The 23,112-nt window shown below is 48.7% G+C and overlaps 1 protein-coding gene across 3 annotated transcripts in view; it reads right to left on the reverse strand.

Moving 5' to 3' along the window:
* Positions 1–988: 988 nt before the first annotated feature.
* The window catches only part of VPS35L (VPS35 endosomal protein sorting factor like), a 109,804-nt gene continuing 87,680 nt past the window's right edge, over positions 989–23,112 (reverse strand). For all 3 annotated transcript variants that reach the window (XM_008696954.2, XM_008696953.2, XM_040635257.1), the window contains 5 exons: positions 20,964–21,103; positions 13,113–13,278; positions 7,898–8,016; positions 1,754–1,900; positions 989–1,240 (listed from right to left, as the gene is read on the reverse strand). In XM_008696954.2, the coding sequence (XP_008695176.2) occupies positions 1,142–1,240; positions 1,754–1,900; positions 7,898–8,016; positions 13,113–13,278; positions 20,964–21,103 (671 nt within the window). In that variant the 3' untranslated portion in view covers positions 989–1,141. The remainder of the gene's footprint in view (positions 1,241–1,753; positions 1,901–7,897; positions 8,017–13,112; positions 13,279–20,963; positions 21,104–23,112) is intronic.

The raw sequence follows: 23,112 nt of genomic DNA on the forward strand, positions 1-23,112 counted from the left end.
GTCAGTGCCAGTGGTTCTAGTTCTAGCAAGGTAGATGGAAACTGTCAGAACTGCTGCCTGCCAGCATTGGACCAGGGAGGCTAAAAGAGGGCAAGAAAGTTGTAACGGCAAACTCTTCCCTTCCCAGAGAAAATTCCTACAGATTGTTGCCCCTCCCAGCACATGCCCTAAAATCAGTAAATGTCCTTCATGTATAACCCAGCACTTATCAAACTGCTGCCTCAGGCTGGGTCTCAGAGTGATTAAGAGTTGACCCTCAGTTTTCTAGAGCCTTTGGCTCGCCCCGAGTCAAGCCCCACAGAATTCCACAGCTTGACATTATGGGAGCTCATCTTCCTGGTGCTGCATACCCCACCCAATGAGGGGCTTGACCCTCACCACGGATGGGTGATACCCCTCCCACTGTATGGGTCACTGTGCCAAGGATGTGGTTCTTGACCTCATCTCTGCCCCTCTTACCCTTCTCAGTGCAGCTTTTTGTCTCTAGCTGTGTAAGAGCTGTTCTGCTAAGTCTTTGGATCGTTCTGAGTCAGCTGCATGTTGTGTAGTTGCATCATTGGTGTGTCCGTGGGAAAGGTGAGTTCAGAACCTTCTTTCTTTGCCATCTTCCCGGGAGTTCCCGTGGGTGCAGTGGGGCCCGGGGTGCCCATGTATGCTTGAGCCGCTGCACCTGCATCTTGTGTGTTGCGAGAGCTCGGTATATACCAGTAGATTTCAAGTCCTGTCAAGAGCTGCTTTTGGTAGAAAAGTTAATTGCACCATCTACCTTTTATCAGTCTTCTGTAGTGGTTTAAGGCAACATTCAAGTCCAGACTTGAGGCCCTCAAATTAGGTAACAGTGACTCTTTGAAAGTAGACACCTTTTCAAGGTTCTTTTTCTAGTTCAAAAAAAAAAAAAAAAAACCACCCACGTGACAGATATTACTTGCCTTTTTCAGTTTCTTGATACAGGCTGATCTGAAGGCCACTTGTGCAAAGACACTGCTACTCTGTGGACAAGACTGGATTTTAATGCTTTCACAATTCCTACTTCCTGTCACAATAATCTGGGTAGAGGCCAAAGCTTAAACCAATTTGTGTATGTAAAAATAAAACAACAAAAGCAAAGCAGGTCTTTCTCAACTTGGCTTCACAGCCCCAGTCAGGTCCTTGTTTGCAGAGGGAGCCTGAGGGCCAGTTCAGTCAGGTGACCCATATCTGGTTGTTTGCTTCGCTTCTTGATGTATTCCAGAGTTTTCACCTAGGAGGAAAAGGAACGATCAGTATCCTTTCAGGTTTACCAACTCGCCAACAATTCAACCATACTGCGAGCTTATGCTCTCTTACAGCTAAAGTCTTTTGAAGGATAAAGGAGGGGAAGAAACCAACAAAGTCTGTGAAGTACGGGGCGCCTGGGTGGCTCAGTCAGTTAAGGGTCTCCCTTTGACTCAGGTCATGATCTCAGGGTCCTGGGATTGAACCCCCCTCAGCTGGGGGCCTGCTTCTCCCCCTCCCCCTGCCTGTGCTCTCCCTCCCTCTCTCTCTAAAATAAAATCTTAAAGAAAGTGAAGTCTTTAAGTACAACTTCTTAGATTATAATTTGCTTATAGAATCAGATTTTGGTGTGACCAGGAATAGCTGCTATTTTTATAGATGTGTATTTTATTAAGAGGGAATAAAATGAAGGGAGACGGGGGTTTGTTGAGGCCAGCTGTGTTCTCGCCAGTGGGTTTATGTGTTTCACCAGGACCCCCATGCCTTCCCAGTGCCTCACCATGGTCCTGGTGTCTGCACAGCCATGCCTCTGTGCCAGGTGCCACAGGTTCACGGAGAGCTGGTTGAGTCTGTTGTTGCGCAGGTCCCCGTGGGCCAAGATGCTATTAAAGAAGGAAAGGCCCAGCGAGCTTTGGCGCTTCAGAGCCTGAAATAGAAAAGAGAGATTACCATCTGGCAATGGGGCTCAGGCTGGACCCAGCGTTGATGGCCGCTCTACCGTGGATCTTCTGGAGGGCAAGCTGCTTCACCTCCCAAGTCCTACCTTCATCTGTAGGAGAGTAAGGTAATGCCAGCTCATAGGGTAAGTGAGGATTGAAGGAGATGAAGCATGTAAAGCCCCTCGTTCTGGGCCTCCCACATAGGCATTACTCGTAAAATGGAAGCAGAAGCAAGAGATAACTTTCATGAGACTCTGCACACAGCAGGGTAAAGGAATGAAGTGATGGGCCTTCTTGCGAGTTCAAATGGAAACTGAAAGGCTCCAATAAAATGTCTTTCAGATGTATCCTCAAGCCACCCAAAGTTATAGCCACTACCTAGGGCAGAAATAAAGACCAAATGACAGCTCCCCATAAACGGCCCAGGCCCAGCTTTCATAAGAACTACCCTAAAATACCAAATCTTGCCTCTGATTAGAGGTACCCAAACAAGGAAATTCTACCCAAAATGTCAGGGTAGACCAAACCTGAATTCAACAACAGGCCCTGGAGAAAGGATACAAGTTCTGAAAGGTAAACAGAGGCAAGTGGGAAGGCCAAGTGAACACGTGGGCCTAACTGGCCAGCCACACTCTATCTCATGTCCATGGGGACCCTGGACAGCTGCTGACCTGGGCCTTTGCTGGATGCCCTGGGCTCACAATGCAGACCATCAGCGAGTCCAGCAAAGCAGATAAGAAAGAAGCCCTTAAAGTGGGCCAGGTATTCTGCTCTGTGCTTTTACACAGCTCATCTCATTTAATCTACACAGCACATCTTCATGGGAAGCACATTTCTAACCAGCTAGGTACAGGTAGGTACATGTTTTGCACTCTCTCTCAAGGATCCCAACCCTGGTTATTCAAGCACTACACTGGGTGCCCAGACCTTAGAGAATCCTGGATTATCTGGGTGGGCCCAATCTAATCCCTTGAGTCCTAAAAGGCAGAGAAATTTCTGAGAGACCAGTAACAGAAGAGGAGGCAGAAGGGGTGACATCAGATTTGAAGCATAAGGATGTGACCTACCATTGGTGGCTTTCAAATGGAAGAAGGGGGCCGAAAGCCAAGAAATGCAGGCAACTTCTAGAAGCTGAGAACCACGTCTAGCCAACAGTCAGCAAGGAAACGGGACCTCAGTCCTCCCACTGCATGGAACTCGTCTGCCTACACCCTGAAGAAGCCAGTCAGTCAACACCTTGATTTTGACCTTGTGAAACCTCACCAGTGCCAACTCACCAAACTGATACAATAAATGAATCTTTTAAGCTGTTGAGTTTGTGGCAATTTTTTTTTAAGGCTGCAAGAGGAATCCAATCCACTCCCAGTTTGCAGAGGCACCCAAAGCACGGGAAGCTTTGGTGGAACTTGCTCACGGACCACAGCTAGTAAGTACAAAGCAGGGATTTGAGCTCCAGTTTGTCCGACTGCAAAGCCTGTGCCCACAGCCTCCCATGTTCCACTCCAGCTGATAAAATATTCCCCTAGACCCAGTGTTAGCATCACATTAGGAATCCAAATTCTGTAGAGGCTAAGAGTGCTTTTCTCAAATACTCAAGGTGGACAAAACCAACCTAGTAGCCATTGATCTATCCATCCATCATTCCACAGATATTCACGGGAGCCAGATTCTCTAAAAACTGCTGAACCAACTTAATCCCTCCTGCCATCCTCGGCCAAGTGAGAATTTAAAATCTCTTGGTGGAGGAAAAAAAAAAACTATCAAGGAAACGCTTCAAGCACAGTTGGGTAGAGGGTGGCTGAGCAGCAATGAAGAGACCTCCACCGGAGGGCCGGCTGAGCCTGCTTGGCAACGGCCTGGACCAGGTGACAGTCACAGAAGCAGCTGAGCTGACTGAACATCACCATCAAGGAGTGGGGTCATGCTGTGCACTGCCCAAGCCTGGGGCCCTGGGAAAAAAAAGCGGCACGTACCTGGCACAGACTCATTGGCGACTGCCTGCTTGAGGTCCTTTATCTAATCAGACAATGCAGTTGTTCTACCCCAACCAGGAACCTGGGCAGAGATCACCATTCCGTGGGTTCCAGCCCAAGCTGCTGCCTGCCTTTTAAACCAGCCCTCGTCTGATGGCTGGGACAACAGGAGGGTGCATTATATCTATGGGACAAAGCTAAAACGAATTCAAATACAACTAAGACTCTCCCCTGAGAAAGGTCCTTTAACTACATTTCATTGAAGTGGGAGAGATATTTTAAAAGACGAGAGAGAATATCTAACACCTAGCTATTTCTCTATTCTGTATCTTCTCAGTAATAAGCATTTTACCCTAAAAAGCCCAATCCATATGTGTTTCAAATGCACAGCCCATTAAAAATGAAACTATGACAGACACCTGAGGGATGAGAAGTCACGCCAGCCAACATGCAAAGACCCCAAAGCCACGAACACATTAGGAGAGAAACTGATTTCAGGGCCTTGAGGCCCCCCTCCTCTTCTCCAGAGGTTTTTAAATAGAAAAGAGCTCCTTTTCATTCTTTTCCTATGAGAATGGTCATTTCCAGGAAGCTCCATGGGTCTGGCATGATTCCCAGCTTCACCACACCCAAACAAACAACTTCATCAAGCTAGTGAGTAAACTGGCTAGCCCCTTCATGTAGATTTAGGGAAAATTGTGGAAGCAGGGCAGCTACCAGCACCAAGAAATGACCTACTTAGGACTGGCCTCAGCAATGGGGGTTTTTCAACACCTGAAGCTTTGCTTTCCACCCAGTTGAGAAATCTGACCCCTTCTTCCTGGGTACCAGACTCGATTCCCCGCCTGCAGGGCCCCCGCCGTGATGTTCTTGCCTACACTGAATTCCGCGCTGCGTGGTTAAAATGAAGGATGGCATGTTCCATTTTATCTCAGTCCATCCATATTTTTCTAATAAATGTGCAGAAGTGGAAGGACATTTTCAGTGAATGTCCCTGGTATTTATGGGAGTTGAAATGTTCTTTGGAAGAATTCCAACGTTGCTATTTTTTCAGAATCTTGTTTTGGAGTCATTATTGCAATCAGTGCCCCCCACCCCCAAGAGAAAAAAAGACCAATTTTAAATACAATTACAGCACTGTCCCCCCACAACTGCAAAAATACATTCCAAGACCCCCAGTAAATGCCTGAAACTACAGACAGTACTGAACCTTATATGTACTGTTTTTTCCTATACACACATACCTCTGATAGTTTTATAACACATACTAAGAAATTAAAAGAATACTATAATAAGAGTTATGATAATGTGGTCTTTCAAAATACTGTACTGTACTCACTCTTCTCATGATGATGTAAAGTGATAAACTGCTCCATGAGATGAGGTGAGTGACAGGCATTGCGACGTCGTGTTAGCCTGCTACTGACCTGCTCAGACGTCAGGAGAGGGGAGAATCCACTTCCGGACAGTAGCTGGTCCCTGGTAACTGAAATTGCATGGCAGTGGGGTGTGGGGGGCACAGCTACGGTATATACTTCCTAGCTTTACTGTGAGCTTGGGGGTTGTTCTAGGCTGTGGTCATTTCTGCTGTCAGTAAATGGGCACCTCTGATCAAACCCAGCCTGTTGCATCAGGGTGAAGAAATACATTTTTAAGGCACGTGGCAAATTTTTCTTGGGTGTAACCTGTTAAACATAGTATGCTCTGAGAGGACCCTGGGCTAGAAGTTGGTGCCAGAACCCATGGTTTTTAAAAATCAGGAAAAGGTGCCTAAGAAGAATTTTTCATGGCAGAGGAGCAGAGGGCGACCTGGTTAGTGTAGCAAGCACAAGCTGAAGGTAAAGGACCCCATTTCTCCTGTAGGGTAGGAAGAGCTCTCCCTCGAAAACCACCGATACGCACAAAGAAAAGCTAGGTCTTTAGCCCAAAGAATTTGCCTGTGTTTGAAAAAGGCCTTTCAATTGGGGGAGAGTTGACTCTTCTGATACTCACTGGTTTGATAAACCAGTTTCCCTGAAAAAATTGGGGTTCTGATTCTGCCCTTTCCCCTGACAGCCAAGCGCCATCCACGTGTTAACTTCCCCAGAGTTCTGCAGCCCTGCATCCAGAAGGGTCCCCAGGTGGGTGGGACACACCAACACATGCTCCCTAGACAGTGCGCTATGACGCACGGGGGACCTACTGCTAACCCTAAGGCTGGCCCGAACTTGACAGGGGCCACTGGAGGATGGAGTCCAGAAAAAAACCACTCTCTCCAGTACCTGCTTGAATATCCTGGGGATAATGGGAACCCAGAACACACATGTATGTCATACGTGTGTACGCCCACAGCTATACAATATTCTTGTGGTTTTCTGGTGAGGAAGGGGGTAAAAGACAATGGTGGTATTTCATAAAGCCCCGGAAATGAGTATGAATTAAACTTACCAGTTTGATCTTATTTTGTCTTCAAAGGATTTGATGGAGTGGGGATATAAGAGCGAAACCTAGGAATGGGAGAGTCCAGGGAAGGGAAGAGGTGGAAGTCTCCGGAAGGGGAAGGGTGGAAAGCCAATTACATATTGGCTGGAAATAGGCAGTCCAAAATCTGCCTTAGGTTTGGGAAAGGGGATTGAGGAGCAGGACGGCAGGAGAGTACGGGGCCTGCCAGGATGAAATCAGGAATGAGCCATCACGTTGTCTCTTGCCAGGTGGGAATAAAAAAACCCGAAATGCTGGCACTTCAAGCAGACACTTGGAGTAGTGAAGAGCAAGACCGAGGGGAGCATATGGAGGCAGAAACAAGTTCAGGCACCAGCTGACCCACAGAAAGAATGCCAGGAAAGGTCAGGCACCAGCTTTGACTCCTCAGGCACTGCCCCCTCCACCCCCTTCCCACAGGCCCCGACTACGCAACAGGAATCAGGGTGAACAGACTTCCAGAGATGAGCCTAGGCCTGAGCAACTAACCGTCTCGGCCGAGCCTGAGACAGGGCCTCTGGGACCATCTGTCACCCACATGTTTTGGGCTGAAGCTGCATAAAGAGGAAGTGGTGGTTGGCATAACCGGGGAAGAGAACCGGGTCGGTACGTAGATGGCACTAAATGGACGTTAGAATTAACGCCTCCGCTAACTGTATGGAGAATATGGAAAACTGCTCCGAAAACATAAAATAGGCAACATCTGACACAGCCATGTAATTTGCGGTTAAGAACACGGGTTCTAGAAGACTGCCTCGACCACATTTCGTAGCTACCACTCTAGGACAGTCTCCCTGTCCGTACAGTGGAAAGGAACAGCTGTTCCCACCTCACTGCTCTGTCGTGAGAATTAAATGAAATGATAAACGCAGAGTCCTTAACACTACACGCCCGTAGCAAAGGCTGGAAAACAGAACCTCCACTGTGGTGGGACAAGAACCACAAGCCCCTTCTTACAAGGTAAGCGGAAAGGCCTTGGTTGAGGAGGGCAATGCGGTGGTTCAAAGTTCAGGCTGGGGGATTGGGGCAGCTACCCTGTTCTGTCACCAGAGGAAACGCAGGGCTGTGGAGAAACCTCTCTGAGCCTCAGTTTCCTTTTCTGTCCAATGAGAATCAACACAGCACTTGCGTCTCAGGCTGGTCATGGGCATGAAAAAAAAACTAAGATGTGCAAAGCACAGGCAGTTTATTCAGCACGTACTGATGAAGCACCTGCTGGGTGCCGGCCTCTGTTCCAGGTGGGGGGATGCTGGTGAGTGACACAGGGACCCCAGAGACAGGGAGGTCTCCGGGACTCCTGTCGCAAGCTCCCAGCCCCCCACGGAGCTTCCATTCTGGTGGGGGAGGCAAGCAACTGAAATTGAGCATTTCAGACAGTGACCACGTAGTACAGGAGCCAAAGCCCTGGACGGAGCACTCAGTGTCAGTCTGCACATAAACACATTACCCACATGAACGAGTTTCCTTTCCAGAATGGACCGATGTCCAACCACCCTGGAAACCCACGCATTCAGAGCAAGCGGCAGTGGGGGGTGGGCAGAGGGCACCTACCTCATCCTTGGCCAAGGTTTTCAGATGCTCCAGGATCTGAGCCATCACCGTCTCACACAGCTTGTTGTTTTCAGCCAGAAACTTGGAGTCTCCCCCATACAGGCTGTCGTTGGAGTCAACTGAAGGAACAGACCAGAGCAGTGAGCAAAATGTGGCCTAGCCATACAAAGGAATATTACGCAATCATAAAAAGGAAAGAAATTCTAATACGTGTTAAAACGTGGATGAATCCTGAAAGCTTTATATAAGTGAAATATGCCAGTCACAAAGGACAAATACTGCGTGATTCCTCTTCTGCGGGACACCAGAACAGGCAGGTGTGGAGAAGGAAGCAGAGTGGAGGTCACCGTGGGCTGGGGGAAGGGGGAGGGAATGGGGAGTCACTGTCTATTTGGTACAGAGTTTGTTGGGAGGATTAAAAAAACTTTGGAAATGGGTAGTGGTGATGGCTGCCCAACACTGTGAATATACTTGATGAAGCTGAACTATGCACTTAAAAACAGTTAAAATGGTAAACTTTATCACTATGTGTATGTTACAAATTTTTTAAAAATATAAAAAAGCCTTGGGGCGCCTGGGTGGCACAGCGGTTAAGCGTCTGCCTTCGGCTTAGAGCGTGATCCCGGTGTTATGGGATCAAGCCCCACATCAGGCTCCTCCGCTATGAGCCTGCTTCTTCCTCTCCCACTCCCCCTGCTTGTGTTCCCTCTCTCGCTGGCTGTCTCTATCTCTGTCAAATAAATAAATAAAATCTTAAAAAAAAATTATATATATATATATATGAGCCTTAGTACAAAAAGTCTGTATCTTTGACTTGGGGAAACCACTCCGAGGTATTTATTTTAAGAAAATAATCCAACAGGGATGGCCTGGGTGGCTCAGTTGGTTAAGTGTCCAACTCTTGGTTTTGGCTCAGGTTGTGATCTCAGGGTTGTGAGACTGAGCCCTGCATCCGGCTTCATGCTCAGTGGGAAGTCTGCTTAAGGATTTCTCTCCCTCTGCCCCTCCCCTCATGTGCACACACTCTGTCTCGCAAATAAGTAAGTCTTTAAAAAAATCAGAAAAATAAATGCTCTGTTATAGTATTAAATACATGGAGGACAATAAAAGTATATGATCTATAGTTATTAGTTACTACATACGACACTATACTATTGTCATACTATTAACATAATTACAAAATACTATTAATTTTTAAAAAGTGACGAAAGTATCCATAATAGAGCCCAGATACATGTACATCTATATGTCCTAATTTATAGCTGCTTAAGAACCAATTCTTTTTTTAAAGACTTTATTTATTTATGTGACAGAGAGAGACAGCCAGCGAGAGAGGGAACACAAGCAGGGGGAGTGGGAGAGGAAGAAGCAGGCTCCCAGCGGAGGAGCCTGATGTGGGGCTCGATCCCAGAACGCCGGGATCACGCCCTGAGCCGAAGGCAGATGCTTAATGACTTCGCTACCCAGGCGCCCCTAAGAACCAATTTTTTAAATTAAATTTCATTATTTCCTGTCATCGGTCTTGATAGTTCCAGAGAATGGGACAGGTATAAGCATGCAGTAATTAATTAATTGATAAAGTAATTTCAGATACGCCTTCTGTACATTCCTAGTTGCTATTTCAAGAAAAACAACTCTTCTTCTTGCTTTTTATTTTGAAAACTGGCAAGGCTGTCGGAAAGTAGGGAAAGCAGTACATTGAATACATACCTGCGCTCTCCACAACACACACAGACACACAGACACATAACGGGGTTCTCTGAGCCAGTTGTAAGCAGACCGCAGACGTGTTGCCTGAGACTAAGAACAACTGCTCCCCAGCAGTCTCCCTGCTCCCCAGCTTCTCGGTCCAAGGGTGACCTTTGACCCACTTCTGAATGGCCCGTTTATGGAACTGTGTCTCAACTACCGTCCACCATTCAGAGGATGACAGCTATTCTCTTAAAGAATAAAGACTGTGATGCTGGTAAAGGAATGTGATTCGGCCATTCACCACCACCTGAGTTTGCACGGCGGCAAAACTGCAGCTGGTGAAGGAATTTCTCACGTCTACTGCTGAGGACCAGAATAGTTCCTGGCATAAAGTCTCAGGCTTATTCCAGGCTGGAATCTACTCTTTCTGATGAGCTCAGCACTGGAAAAGATAGAAGGTCTAAGACTGCTCACGGCCAGCACACGCACGCACACACCTGGATGAAGGCCTGCTCTGCACCAGGTTCCAGGCTAGGAGCTGGGGACCCAGTGGGGGGCAAGGCTGATGTGGTCCCTGCCTCACAGAGCCCACAGACTATCAGATGCAGACCAGCAAAGAGGCAATCACAATAGCATGTGCTGAGTGTCAGAAGGGGGCGGTGCAAGGGGTGATGGGATCCTAAAATCTAGGCTTGGGCTGGAACTCTGGAATTAGCAAGATCAGTCTAAGCTCTACAGGTTAAATTCACTAGACGAGGTGGAAAAAGGGGACGGCGCAGGATGAGTTTTCCATGCTAACACTTGGTGGTGACGGAGGGAGGAAAGGGGAAACTTGGGAATTAGAAGGAAGTTGATCAGACCAGTGTGTGCAGTGGCCCTGCGAGTCCAGGCGCAGCTCTTACGAGGGAGATAAATGATATCCCTGGCAAGTGGCCACTAAGAATAGCCCACAATCCCTGCAGCTGTCTGGCCCTGGGATCATGACCCTCAATGCCTCAAGGGCCTGGCAGGTGGCGTGGAGCAGCCGAGGGGCTACAGTGGCTTCACGTGGGGCATTCTGGGTTGTGGTCTTCCAGCCAGATTGACACTATCTGCATACGAAGGAAACATTCAGTACACAGGCAACCTTCCCTTCCACGTCAAACACGCCCACTCTCTCGCGGGCTTGCGTGAAAGCACTGGGGTTCTTGCTCTACGTGATTTCACAACGCCATCTTATTAATCGAGAAAGAAAGTAGCAAAGGCATCCTTCGTAAACGCAAAAAAGTTGTGACCCTAGTTCTTCAGAGTTTCTAATCTGTGTCAACACTAAAAGGCTGCCTAGAATAAGAAAGGGATGGGAAAGCAAAGCCTCCTTCGGCCCCCTGGGCCTCTCTCCTGCTAAGACAATTGTCAGGTCACAATTACACATCCAGAGTAAACACAGCTGGGCCAAGAAAAAAAGGGAAAAAACCCACCCATCCTTCCGTTTTCTCCTCTAAAAGCTAGACTCCTGCCTGTTAAACCTAGTCACGCCCCCTCTGCTAGCACTCCAGCTCCCAGTCGGCCTTGGCTGTAGAGTGTGGAGGGTTAAATGAATCCGCACTAGAAGAAGAGGGAGGAGAGGGCAGGAGATGGGAGAGGGCTTGCCCCTCTAACTGGGCCTGAGGTTTGCAGACCCACTTCCATGTCAGTGCCTGGTCCTCATAAGTCTCTACAGTTGAGAGCCCTCAATGTGCACGGGCAAAAAAGAGGAAATAAAAATGTCAACAAATAAAGGAAAAGGTGCTCAATCTCATTAGCCATCAAAGAAATGCAAATTACACTCATCAGAAGAGCCAAAATGGAAAAGAGTGGCCGCAGGAAGGGAACAAAGGGAACCCTCATTCATGCCTGGTGGGCTGTCAATTGGTACAACCATTTTGGAAGACTGTGAGACAGTATCGACCAGAGCTGAATACAAGCAAATCCCATGAGCCAGCAACTCCACCTGCAGGCACAGAGCCAACAGAAATGTACGCCAAGAACACGTCCGAGAACGTTCACGGCCAGAACCAGAACCACTGGAAACATGCAAATGTTCATCCATTAGGGAACGAATGAATTCAGGTACAGTCGCGGGATGGAATACGATACGGCAAGGCCAAAGGAGGAACTTCAGCTACACACAACCCAGAGCTCACACACAGAATATTGAGAAGCTAGACACCAAAGATGCTAAATGATTTCATGTACATCAAAGTAAAAACAGTATAAACTCACGTGCGATGCTAGAAGTCGGGAGAATGGTGAACCGTGGAGAGGAAAGTGATGGTGCTAATTGGAAGGGGGCACGATCTGGGTGGGGGTTACCTGGGTGTGTTCGCTGTGTGATGAGTCACTGAGCTTTACAGCCGACGGCATGTACGTAGTATGTGATACTTTAAAGCACTGATTTTCTGTCATCGAGGAGGCAGCATGATGCGTGCCCCACCGTTCTGGGTATAAATTCCACTTACATCACTAAATGGCCACAGGACCTTGAGTAAACCACAGGGTCTCTCCGAGTCTCCCTTTGCTCGAATGTAAAGTGGGGGCACAGACGCCTGTCTTACACTCTGCAATGCTGTAAGGAGTGTAGGAGGAAGATCCACGGAGTCTGGTGCGGTACCTGGCACACAGTAGGAGCTCAGGTTGTGGGAGCTGTCCTCCTCGACATCAACCAGCCTCCCTGAGTTACATCTTAACTATTAGCCCCCAAATCCCAGCTAGAGGAAGTCTCGGAGAGTCGTCGCAGAAGGCCCTCCCTTGGCACCGCAAATTTGCTTCCTGAAATTTCCAAATATATAGAGACAGCTGCTTAAACCCTCAAGTCTGTAATTACTGGCCAAAGCACTTTTAACAATAGGGCCATTTTCTGGGAAACCGATCAATGGAACTGAGGGTCCGACAAGCAGGTGGATGCTTGGGCGCTACGGGCAGAGGTCTGGAATTGGGACTGTCCTGTGTTATGTCCAGGATCTGAGAAGTCCACTTTCAAATTCCTAGCGGCAAATTCAAAATGGCTGGTAGCACATGGGGGAGCAAGGTCACCTCCTTCCTTCTGAGCATCTGAACTAGGGGTTCACGGAGTCTCAGCATCACTTGAAGAACTGGGTAAAGTCCCACCTGAGACCATGCTTAGGGGCAGGCCCGGGATGAAGCTCAGGCATGTATATACTTGACCACCTTTCTAGGTTATTCTGTAGTGCACCAAAGAGAGCACAGATCCAAAAGAGTGCTTCTCTAAACGTGTCTGATTGTCGAAATCATTCTGGATGTTTGTTCTAGACAAAATTCTCAGGCCTCTTCTTGGGGGTCCTAATTGAGAAGGAGTAGGATGGGGCTCAGGAATCTACTCAGGGGATTCTTATTTGGGCACATTTAGCGAGGCCCTGGACTAGAAGTTCCTGGTGGGTAAAAAAAAAAAAACTAGGGGATTAAGTAAAAGAAGACCAAAAAAAATTTCACTGGACTTTCATGAACTTCAAGCTCGGAGCAGCATGGGAGGAGGGCACCCCGCTACCTTTGTCTATGTGGTAGAGGTAGGTCTCCTGGCTCATGGCGGACAGGAGGTGCAGGACGCAGGTATAGATGCGGATTTTATCGTCACTGCTGTCCTCCCAGGTGTAGTCCTGGATCACGTTGAGAAGCTCTCGAACAAGAAACAGGACCCCATGTTCGGGATGATCCTAGTGGAAAGACAAAAAAGGATAAATAATCCTAGATACGAAGCAAGAGGAAGGGAAAAAAAAACCCAAAAACCACGAAGACAGACACGCAGGTCCCTCCCGTTCGCAGCTGTAGAAGAATTACGCCTTCGCAGAGGCGAGCCCACTCCTGAGCCTGGTTCAGTAACTCAGAGAAAACGGACAGACTGGTGGTAACCCCACTGATCACCATGCTCCAGGCTGCGGAGACAAGCTTTGAGAGCCTCCTCGGGTCCAAGGAATGAGGAGGCACAGTTACCTGTCAGCTTAAGGGCCTGTTTCCAAAATTACAGTCTTGTTCTCCTATGTGTGTAGCTGTAAAAAGCCCCGCTCCTCCGACTACAAAAGCAAGATTGCAGGTCTTGTAGCAGATGCAAGAGCGGAAGCCACCTCCTTCGGGTAAACCCCCCCTCCCCCCCAATGATCCCTGTCACCACCAAAGGCACCAGCTTTAAATATAGCATTGCTCTTTAGGGCGTTCAGTGACATTAACAGCTAAATTGAGGACTCTCTCTTGGGAGAGGAAAAACCCAAGAGACACTCTGAGTTCAGAATGGTGTTTCTCAGATGCTGAAATGAACCGAAAGAGAGTCCTGGATGCCACAAAGCTGGCAGCTCGCTTCCCTTCTGACAGGCTACCTGCAATTCTGGGGCTCTCCTCCTGAACACACCCCACAGACCCCTACTGCCAGGAGGGAGTGCCACCATCGCCTTGCTGACCTGGTGGCCACACCTGTATGGCTCCTGGGACCAGCTAGACCCCTCCGAGTCTTGCCAGTCCACCGTGGCCTTGGTACAAGAACAAAGCCATTGCCAAACCACGGCCCAGTGAGCGTGGGGGAATAAATACCCCAAACTTGTTCCCCTCCTGCCTTCCAGTCTGTGGTCAGTCCCTGCTGGCTGAACAAGTTGGCGAGCAGAAGGAAGCCCAGGTGATGCCAACCCCAGGGGCCAGTCTCCCACACAGATCTCGATGGAAGGGCAGAGGACGCTATGGCCAGCAGCTCGTGTGCCAAGGAGGTCTGGGCCCCCGGCCCTACTGTTCCCTTGGCCTGAAATCTTCATCGGCAAGACCTGGCCAGACCGGCTCCTCGGCAGTCTCTAGATCCCATCTTACCTGCGGGCTCCTCATGGAGGCCTTCCCTGGTCATCCATCCAGAGCCTTCCACACCCCCTCCTCCAGTCTCTGGCACAAATCGTCCTTTTTTCAGAGCAGTTCTGAAGTGACTTATTTATTCCTTCAGGGAACTGCCTGACAGTATCTCTTGGTTTCCATTTCTCTCTCTCTCATCCTAGCCTATAACCCCCAGGAGGACAAGTACTTGGTCCATCGTAGTTGCCAGTCCACAGCCAGGACTGCCCAGGGAACACAGTGTGAACGGCGCCCTGTCCCTGGTTCTAGGGCAGTACTGGGCACACGGCAAGCACTCAGCAAATAGTGCGGAATGGATGACAGTTGGAACCCTTCAACGTGCCAGGCGCTAAGGTGGCTACAAAGACAAATAACAATCGCTAACTCTTACGGTCACTATGGTAGCTTTCCTGCGTTGCAGAAAGATACTGTCACGACCAGCCCCTCATTTCACAGACGGCAGATGAGCCCTGGAGAGGTTAACCGGCCCCGTGTCACACTGCTGGGACACGGAGGAACCAGTCAGCCAGACTGCCTCTCAGACCAGATGGAGCTGGCTAACTGGGGGAAGCCCCACACGCAAGCCAGCCGTTTGGGACACCGGCATGGAGTATGAGAAATGCTGTAACCAAGACGGTGGGAAATCACCACCGACTCCAGTGGGTGTAGATACAGGGGCAACACTTTCAATGGGGAGAAGGAGGGTGGAGGGGGGTGGGAGGTGTGGTACAGCTGTTAACAGCTACAGGAATTGCTGCCTGGCTATCGGCAAGAGAGAGGACGCATGATGCACTTAAGTCTGAATGCCTCAGACTAGAGGGAGCAGAACTGCCCGCGCTGGGCTCTGCCGTCCGTTTACAGGTGCTCTCAGCGGGCAACTTACCACTGCCTTCCTTTGCTAACAGCTGTCTCTAACTGGGCTATTTTGTTCTGCTATGTGGATGTTCAAAAATATTTTTTATTTAAGGATCTGCCTTGGAAAGAAACAACAATCTGAATGTGCCAGTAACAATTTCAACACCGCTGTTGGAACTATAGTGGGAGTCCATTCAGCACACCTTCGCCGAGGTGGGAGAACGGGTCACGGAGACATCAAGGTCTGTAGGAAGCCATTTCTGTGAGCTGTTTGCTCCTAACTGAAGAGATGAGATTATTTCCAACCTTCTGTACCAGGAAAAATTTTTCCATATGATAGCCATGCCTCAGGGGTTGTGACTTTTTTTTTTTTAACTGTACTTGGATGCTTCAGTGCCAGCAACTGAAGCAAGGCAAACACAGACTTAAAAAAAAAAAAAAAAAAGAAGGGGTGCCTGGGTGGTTGTTTAGTGGCCGGCTCTTGATTTCGGCTCAGGTCATGATCTCAGGGTCCTGGGATGGAGCCCTGTGTCCTGCTCTGCACTCAGGGCGGGAGTCGGCTTCAGGATTGGCTCTTCCTCTCCCACTCCCCCACCCCCTAAAATAAATAAATCTTTAAAAAAAATTAGAAGAACAAAAGGTCCTGGATTCAGCTGGCAATGTGAGCAGGGCAAGCCTCCCCCCGGCATCCCCGCTGAGGCGGCCTCCCTGACAGAGCAAGCCGGTGCTCAGGGGGCCGCCCCCGAGGGGCACCTGGGAGGGACACTCTCTCACAGATGGACAGACGGGACCTGGCTTCCACCGTTCACAATATCCCTTTGGGTCCCTGGTTCTGGTCTGCAGGAATCCCTCTATTAAATGTCATTCCTTGGCAGAGAAAAGAATACCCTAGAAACTTCGGTCTTGGCCACTTCCTAGCCGGTGACCCTGGGTAAGTCACTTCACCTCTCTGTGTCAGGGTCGGCTTCCGTGAAATGCGGATAGTAGCAGGCTTGTTTGGAGTATGTGTGAACTGCCAGCTGGCTCACTGTAAGGGGTATGTAAGTTGATGATAAATAATAAAAGTCCTTTAGAAAAGGAGCCAGAACACGGGATGGGATGGGGCATGGTGCTGGGAGGAGGAGCCGGACAGGAAAGAGGGACACTGGGGAAAATGAAGTGGGAGGGCAGGGACAGATCGGCATGGGAATGCGAGGCTGTCAGGAACGAGCTCACTGTCTGCAGAGCTACGTGGCTCTGCAGGAGGCAACCCCTGTCTCACCAGCTCACATTCCCGGTGTCCCTCAGCACCGCCATACACGAGTCACCGAGGCTCTCTTCTGGTCCGTCCGATGCACAGTGTGCCTTTCCACCTGCAGGCCTTTACCCAAGTGCCCCCTCTGCCTAGAATGCCTTCTCCTGTCCCCCGCTGCCCTTCATTACCAGTTTTCCTGTGGATCTCAGCTCTAGCGGCACTTGCTCGGGAAACTTCCTGACTCTCTTCCCTTTCCCTTCAAATGTGGGCTCTCAGAAGTCCCTGTATTTCTTTGTGGGACTTCATGCAATTGTAATTAAGTATGTATTTCTTTGTTTAGTGTCTGTCTTCCTGAGTGGAGGACACACTTCTCTGGTTCATTCCTGAATTCCCAGATCAACAAATATTTATAGAGTAGAGGGAATGAATGAAGCTCAGCACTTGGACACCATGTCATGCTGATGACTAGACCTCTTCACAAGGGTAAGGAGTAGGAAAAGACATCTCCCTGCTGTGTCCTAGGTGATCAGTGCCAGAAAACTGATGGTAGTGACATTTCCATTGCATATAATGTCAACCGAATCAAAATTAGGCCTCTGAAGTGGTAACGCTGAACCTGTTCGATGAGGTCTACGTGGCCTAGCAAATGTAAGAGAAATGCATTAGCTCAGTTATACGGAGAAGTCTATCTGCAGCCCACCAAGAGGCTGACCGCGGCCAACACCAACGCAGCATCCTTCCAGATGCTCCCAAACCGGCACTGTCTGCCGGGGCGAGGGCTGGCCTGGGGAAATGTTTGTTTCTGCATTTCTAAGTATGAAATATGACGTGGGCCAAGTAGTTTATTTAATCTAAAATCACTTCAATTTTTTTCTCAACAAATAAAATGAATCGAGGCCTTTTAAAAGCCTTGTACACAGCTGGCAGGGATGTAAACGGATGCGGCCATTGTGGAAAACAGTATGGAGGTTCCTCAAAAAATTAAAAACAGAGCTGCCCTAGGATCGGGCACGGCCACCTCCAGGTACTTATCCAGAGAGCTGAGATCAGGATCTCAAGGACAGACCAGTATTCGCATGCTCACGGCGGCACTATTCCCAGCAGCCAAGATGTGGAAAGAACCTAAATGCCCATCGATGGATGGATGAAGAAAGTGTGATATACAACAGATTAATATTCAGCCTTGAAAAGGAAGGAAATGTTGTCAAATATGACAACATGGATGAACCTTGGAGGCTACTAAGCTGAGTGAAATAAGCCAATCACAGAAAGACAAATACTGCATGATTCTGCTTTCCGAAGGCCGTCTGAAACAGTTGTGTTCACAGGATCCAAGGGTAGGATGGTGGCTGCCAGGGGCTGGGGGGAGGGGGGAAATGGGGAGTTACTCATCACAGGGCGTCAAGGTCCAATCAAGCAAGAGGAATAAATTCTAGAGATCTGTACGATACTGAACCTGGCGTCAGTAACACCGTATCATACACTGAAATATGTTAAGAGGGTAGATCTCGTTTTATGTGTCCTTACAACAATAAAGTTATATGAGAAACATTAAACACTAATGATCTGAACCAGGTAAAACATGGGAGCTGTGTCCACACTAAACCGCCTCACAACAGCTGGCCCGGGAGACCCCTCATCACCCAGCCTCGGCTGCTCAGACTGAACGTCTGGTGCCTCTGAGCCCGCCAGCCCTTAGCTGTATCCCACGGCGGGCATGGGCAGTCTCGAGCAGATAAAGTGCACTGTAAACATTTCAGGCTCAGATGGTGCAGAGACAGGCTCCAGATCAGCACAGACCTGGGTTCAAATCCTGCCGCTGCTGCTCGCTGGCTGGGCGACCTCAGGCAAGCTGCATGGGCCCTCCAGCTCCGGGGTGCCTTAAGTGGAAAAGGTGCAACGACTTCTCCCTTGCAAGGCCTGGGGGAGGAGCCGAGGGACTGGATGATGATGAAGGACTTCACAGCACAGGGCACTGGGTAAGCGGTCACACTGGGGCCAGTCTTCATCTCATTATCTTTACTAAACCCCAGCAATTGCATGCACACTGATACCGGGAACAAGAAAATCTGCTGAGACCAGGGGCACGTTCCCGTGGATGCCTAAGGGGCCAGCAGGCAACAGAAATGATTTCAGTGGGTCTGGAGGTGCCCACGGGAATTGCAAAGAGGGCACATGCCCCTTTCCCCCCCAAACGGGGCAGCTGTTCCCAAGCTGTGGCCAATTGGCCAGGTCGGAGAATATGGGCCCCACATGGCAGGATCTGATTTTTCAAGAGGAGCCGAAAATCTGGGTTTTTCTGTGATCTACCGATTTTTAAATGTGGGTAATTCATTCCAAATGTTTTCCATCATTATGTGGCCAAAAAAGTCTATGGGCCAGATTCCACCCACTGGTCATCAGTGCACAACCCCAGGGACAGAGCTTCTGGGTCCCAAAGCACTTTCAGATCAGTGGTTTCATTCAACCTTATACCAGCCCTGCCAGGTGGGCATTCTGATGACATTTTAGAAAGGTGACAGTTGAGGCTCTGAAGAGTTAGAAAACTTTCCCAAAGCCACAAGCCTGCTGAGTCCGACTGCACTCAAGTTTCTGACTCCAAGCACAAGGCTTTTGTCAAAGCTCCAGTGATTTTTAACATGAAGAAAAGCCCATGTGCAGAAGGAATATGCATCCCACTTAACCTGTGAACAACGACATTAATCAGCTGGCTCCTTAGACTCTCTGATTCAAGTGGTCCCCTCACTTGACGACTAGACTATCCAAAAAAAGAGGAACTAATTATATAAAGGACTAAGAAGGTGATCTGAAAACACAGAGGTCAAGCAGTGAGCTCTGCCTCCTGACCACGCCACCCTGTCTCCAGAGAACTTGGGATCTCAACTCGGACACTTGGTAGCGAAGTCACTTTTTGTCCCCTCTGCTCCTCCGAGAGACCAATTCACATGCTGGACAAGTCACCCATTCAAAATGCACACTTCGGTGATGGTTAGTATATTCACAGAGACGTACAACTATCACCACGATCAGTTTTAGAACATTTGCGTCACCCCCAAAAGAAACCCTGTACTCATGAGAGCAGAGTTACTTCCTGGCCTGAGTCCACAGGGATGTTTCTCAAAGTGTGGTCCTAAGACCACCCACCCCTGACTTACTCAGGAGGCTTTCAAAAATGCTGATTCAGAGCCAATCCCAGCCTCTTGAGTGAGCCTCTCCGTCCCAAGAATCTGTATTTTAACAAGGATTCCTGATTCCTACAGACACCTGGCTCTACCAGGAGCCAGTCTTGTTTTGTGGCTGGCCTGTCACAACCTGGTGAAGGCTATGGGCTCCTCAGGATACGATTTTTAATGCAGAAAATAAAACACATACGGCTACAAAGGAAACCAATTATGCTAAAATATACTTGTCAAAATATTTTTTCAATGTATTTGTTGTATCGTGTTCTATTACTACTTGGTGAATGCATTTAATCAGACATCTTCTGAAATATTTCACACCTGAAATGTGATATGAACATATGGCTCATTTCTTTGGTGACAAAGTCCCAGCTATGAGACTACTGCTGTGGCTTGTTGCCTATAGCTCACAGTGGAGCAAAGGGCTAAGTTCATTCACTGAGATTTGTAAAAATTAAGATTTTGTTTTTCTCATCTAAAGTCATGGTTGCCCCTGCCAGACCCTCAGAGGGTATGCAGAGCCCGCGGTAAGAACCCCTGCTAGAGCGAGGGTCCCGGTGCTGGGTCTGGAGAGGGGCCTGTTTATCAATACGTTCCACAAGAAACCCCAGCATCCTTCCAACAATGTCCCCTTTGACCTCAGCTGCCTTGTTTTGGTTTCTAGTACTTGCCACCAAAAGAACATCACCATCACCTTTTACAGGGCTGAGTATGTGCCAACTGTTGTAATCACGTATGTATATTCACTCCCTTAATCCTCCCAACAACCCAGAGATATAGACACTATTATTATTCCCATTTTATAGGTGAGAAAACTATAGCCCAGTCATGTGACATGACTGCCCAAGCCTGCAGAGCTGGAAGGAGGGGGAGCCGAGATTCTACCCGAGGCATCTCGGTCCCAAGACCTGAGCCCTTAACCAGTAAATGGCACCACCTTGACCGTATGGACAACCTAACTAATACACCCAGGACACAAAACGAATGGAAAATATGTTGAGTGATTTAGCAGCACCTGGCTGGCTTGGTCAACAGAGCATGTGACTATTGGTCTTGGGATCATGAGTTCGAGCCCTGAGTTGGGGAAGAGAGGACTTAATAAATAAAAGTTAAAAAAAAGAAAGAAAACACACTGAGTAATTTACATCTGACTTGAAAACCAACACACAGAGATACAGATAGAACACCCCTGCACTTTTAAGGCTAAGAATGTATACAAGGCAGATCAAAGACGTACATCACCTATGGCTCTTCTGGCGAAACGTACCGGAACTATTAATAAAGTAGAAAAGAAATTGCAGAGGAATTCTAGAAGGAATGATTCCGACGGTCGCATCTTTCCATCGATATTAATCATCTTTGGAACTTCTGGAATGAGGCTTATAGCGGCTTTGAAAAAGGCATCAGCTGCAAGACAAAAGAAAAGTCCACATAGGAGAACTCTGAAAAATTCAGTTTCCGTTTTCTTCTTCACCGGGCCTGCAGGGCCGCCTGAGAGTTCCGTCGAAGTCAGGCCACGCCGAGGGCCCCACACAGTGGGCAGGTCCTGCAAGAGGGTTTCTGCAACCTTAACCGGCTTACAGAACATTGAGTTGAGAGGGCACTGCTGTTGCCTCCCATCTCCCCCTCTTCCCTCCTGCCTTCACCGAGCAACTCAGCTCAAAGAACCGCAAACTGGCTTTAATAACTAAGTGAAATAGGTAAGTGGCAAATTTTTACAAAAACCCAAGAAATCACAGCTGCAGGGACTGAGGGCTCAACCTGGATGGGTTCCCAGAACCCTCCCGTGCCCTGCGTGTGGCAGCCCAGTCACCGGGCCCACAGACAGGAACCAAGGTCTCTGTGGAAGGACGAGTGCCTGGTCCTAGCATCAGTGTCCCGGGTACCCTGAGGTTCATCCTGGAAGCAGAGTGGGGCATAAACTCCGGTCTGTCTGCGTCTACTCCAGCGCACCCTGTAGTTGTTAAATAACTGAAACATCTGAAGGAATCCAAACGTGCACACGCATGCACACACCTGCACACACACGTGCACACGCATGCACACACACGTGCACATACACAGCTTTAGAGACCTCTGATGAGGTGAATCATTCCAGAGAATCACTTGGGAGATGAAGATATTTTCAAAAATATTTAGTATTCTGTAAAACAAGAAGACCTCAAAGGTGAGAGAAAGCAAGGCAAGGGGAGAAGAAGAGGAAGAAGGCGATGGAAAGAGGAGGAGCGGGGAGGGAGGCAGCAATAGGAGGGCAGAGACAGGAAGGAATGGATGGGGAGAGGAGGAAGGGCTGGAGGTGGGGGCTGAGAGGGAGATGAAAAGAGTTCTTTCGAGAACTGCCAAAGTATTCACCATGAGAAAAAGTCTCAAGGTCAAAACAGACAAAACAATGACCTGACAAGTGAAATCTTAAACTACCCAACAAGATCAAATGTTTGCATGGTCCAAATAAATATACTTCTACACCAAAACGACTTCCAGTGATGCGGAGAGGACACGGCACTGGCACACAGCATCCTGAGCTCCCCCAGAACCCCACCCAGCCCCCCAGAGGGGCACAGGCAACAACAAATGCCTGCCCTCCGGGAACAAAGGCCTGCACTTAATGAGAAGAGTATGTGTCTGCAGCTGGGTGGGGGGGTGGGGGGGGTCTTCTCTTCCTTCTTCAAAGTAAAGGAAAAAAAAAAAAAGACAACAAAAACCACATTAAGGAAAGGCAGCTCTCACTTTCCAGAAACTTCCTTCCCAGGCTGTCTCTCCCAAGCTGAACTCACACCCCTACCACATTCACCAAGCCATAAACAGGCACCACTAGCACAGAGAAAAGGGGGCGAGAATCGACATCAGTGTGAGACCAATGTGATCACATTACTTAACACCTACTTACTCGGAGCCTGTTGTGTCCTTTGGTGTGTGGGGGGGAGAGGGGTGGTGGGGGACACAAAGCAGCCAATGTCTATCTGGTCGGACAGAAAGAGATTAGATACAGGGCCTCTGGGAAAAGACACCTGACACAGACTCCGGTAGACAGCGGCAGAAGCTGCAGGGTCTCCTGTCTCAGGCTACAGACAGTAGTAAAAGGCAGTGTTCAAGGGAACCATGGAGACTCCAAGGCCCTGTCCCAAAGTAGTTTGACTGTCCTCAGCAGTCCTATGGGGAAGGTACAATGATTCCCATGCCTGCATGATTAAACGGGTTCAGAAAGTAAGCGGCCAGGTTCAAGTAGCCCAGGGACGGTCAAGGCCATCACCCACGCTGAGCAATACAATTGAACACATTAAAAAAAAAAAAAAAAAAAAAAAACATACGCCTGCAAATCATAGATCTGATAAGGGGTTTATATCTGGAATATATGAAGACATTCTCCAACAACAGCACAAGTAACCTGATTAACAATGGGCAAAGGACCTGAATAG

Source organism: Ursus maritimus, unplaced genomic scaffold, assembly GCF_017311325.1.
Source record: "Ursus maritimus isolate PB19 unplaced genomic scaffold, ASM1731132v1 scaffold_2, whole genome shotgun sequence".
NCBI classification, from domain to species: Eukaryota; Metazoa; Chordata; class Mammalia; order Carnivora; family Ursidae; genus Ursus; species Ursus maritimus.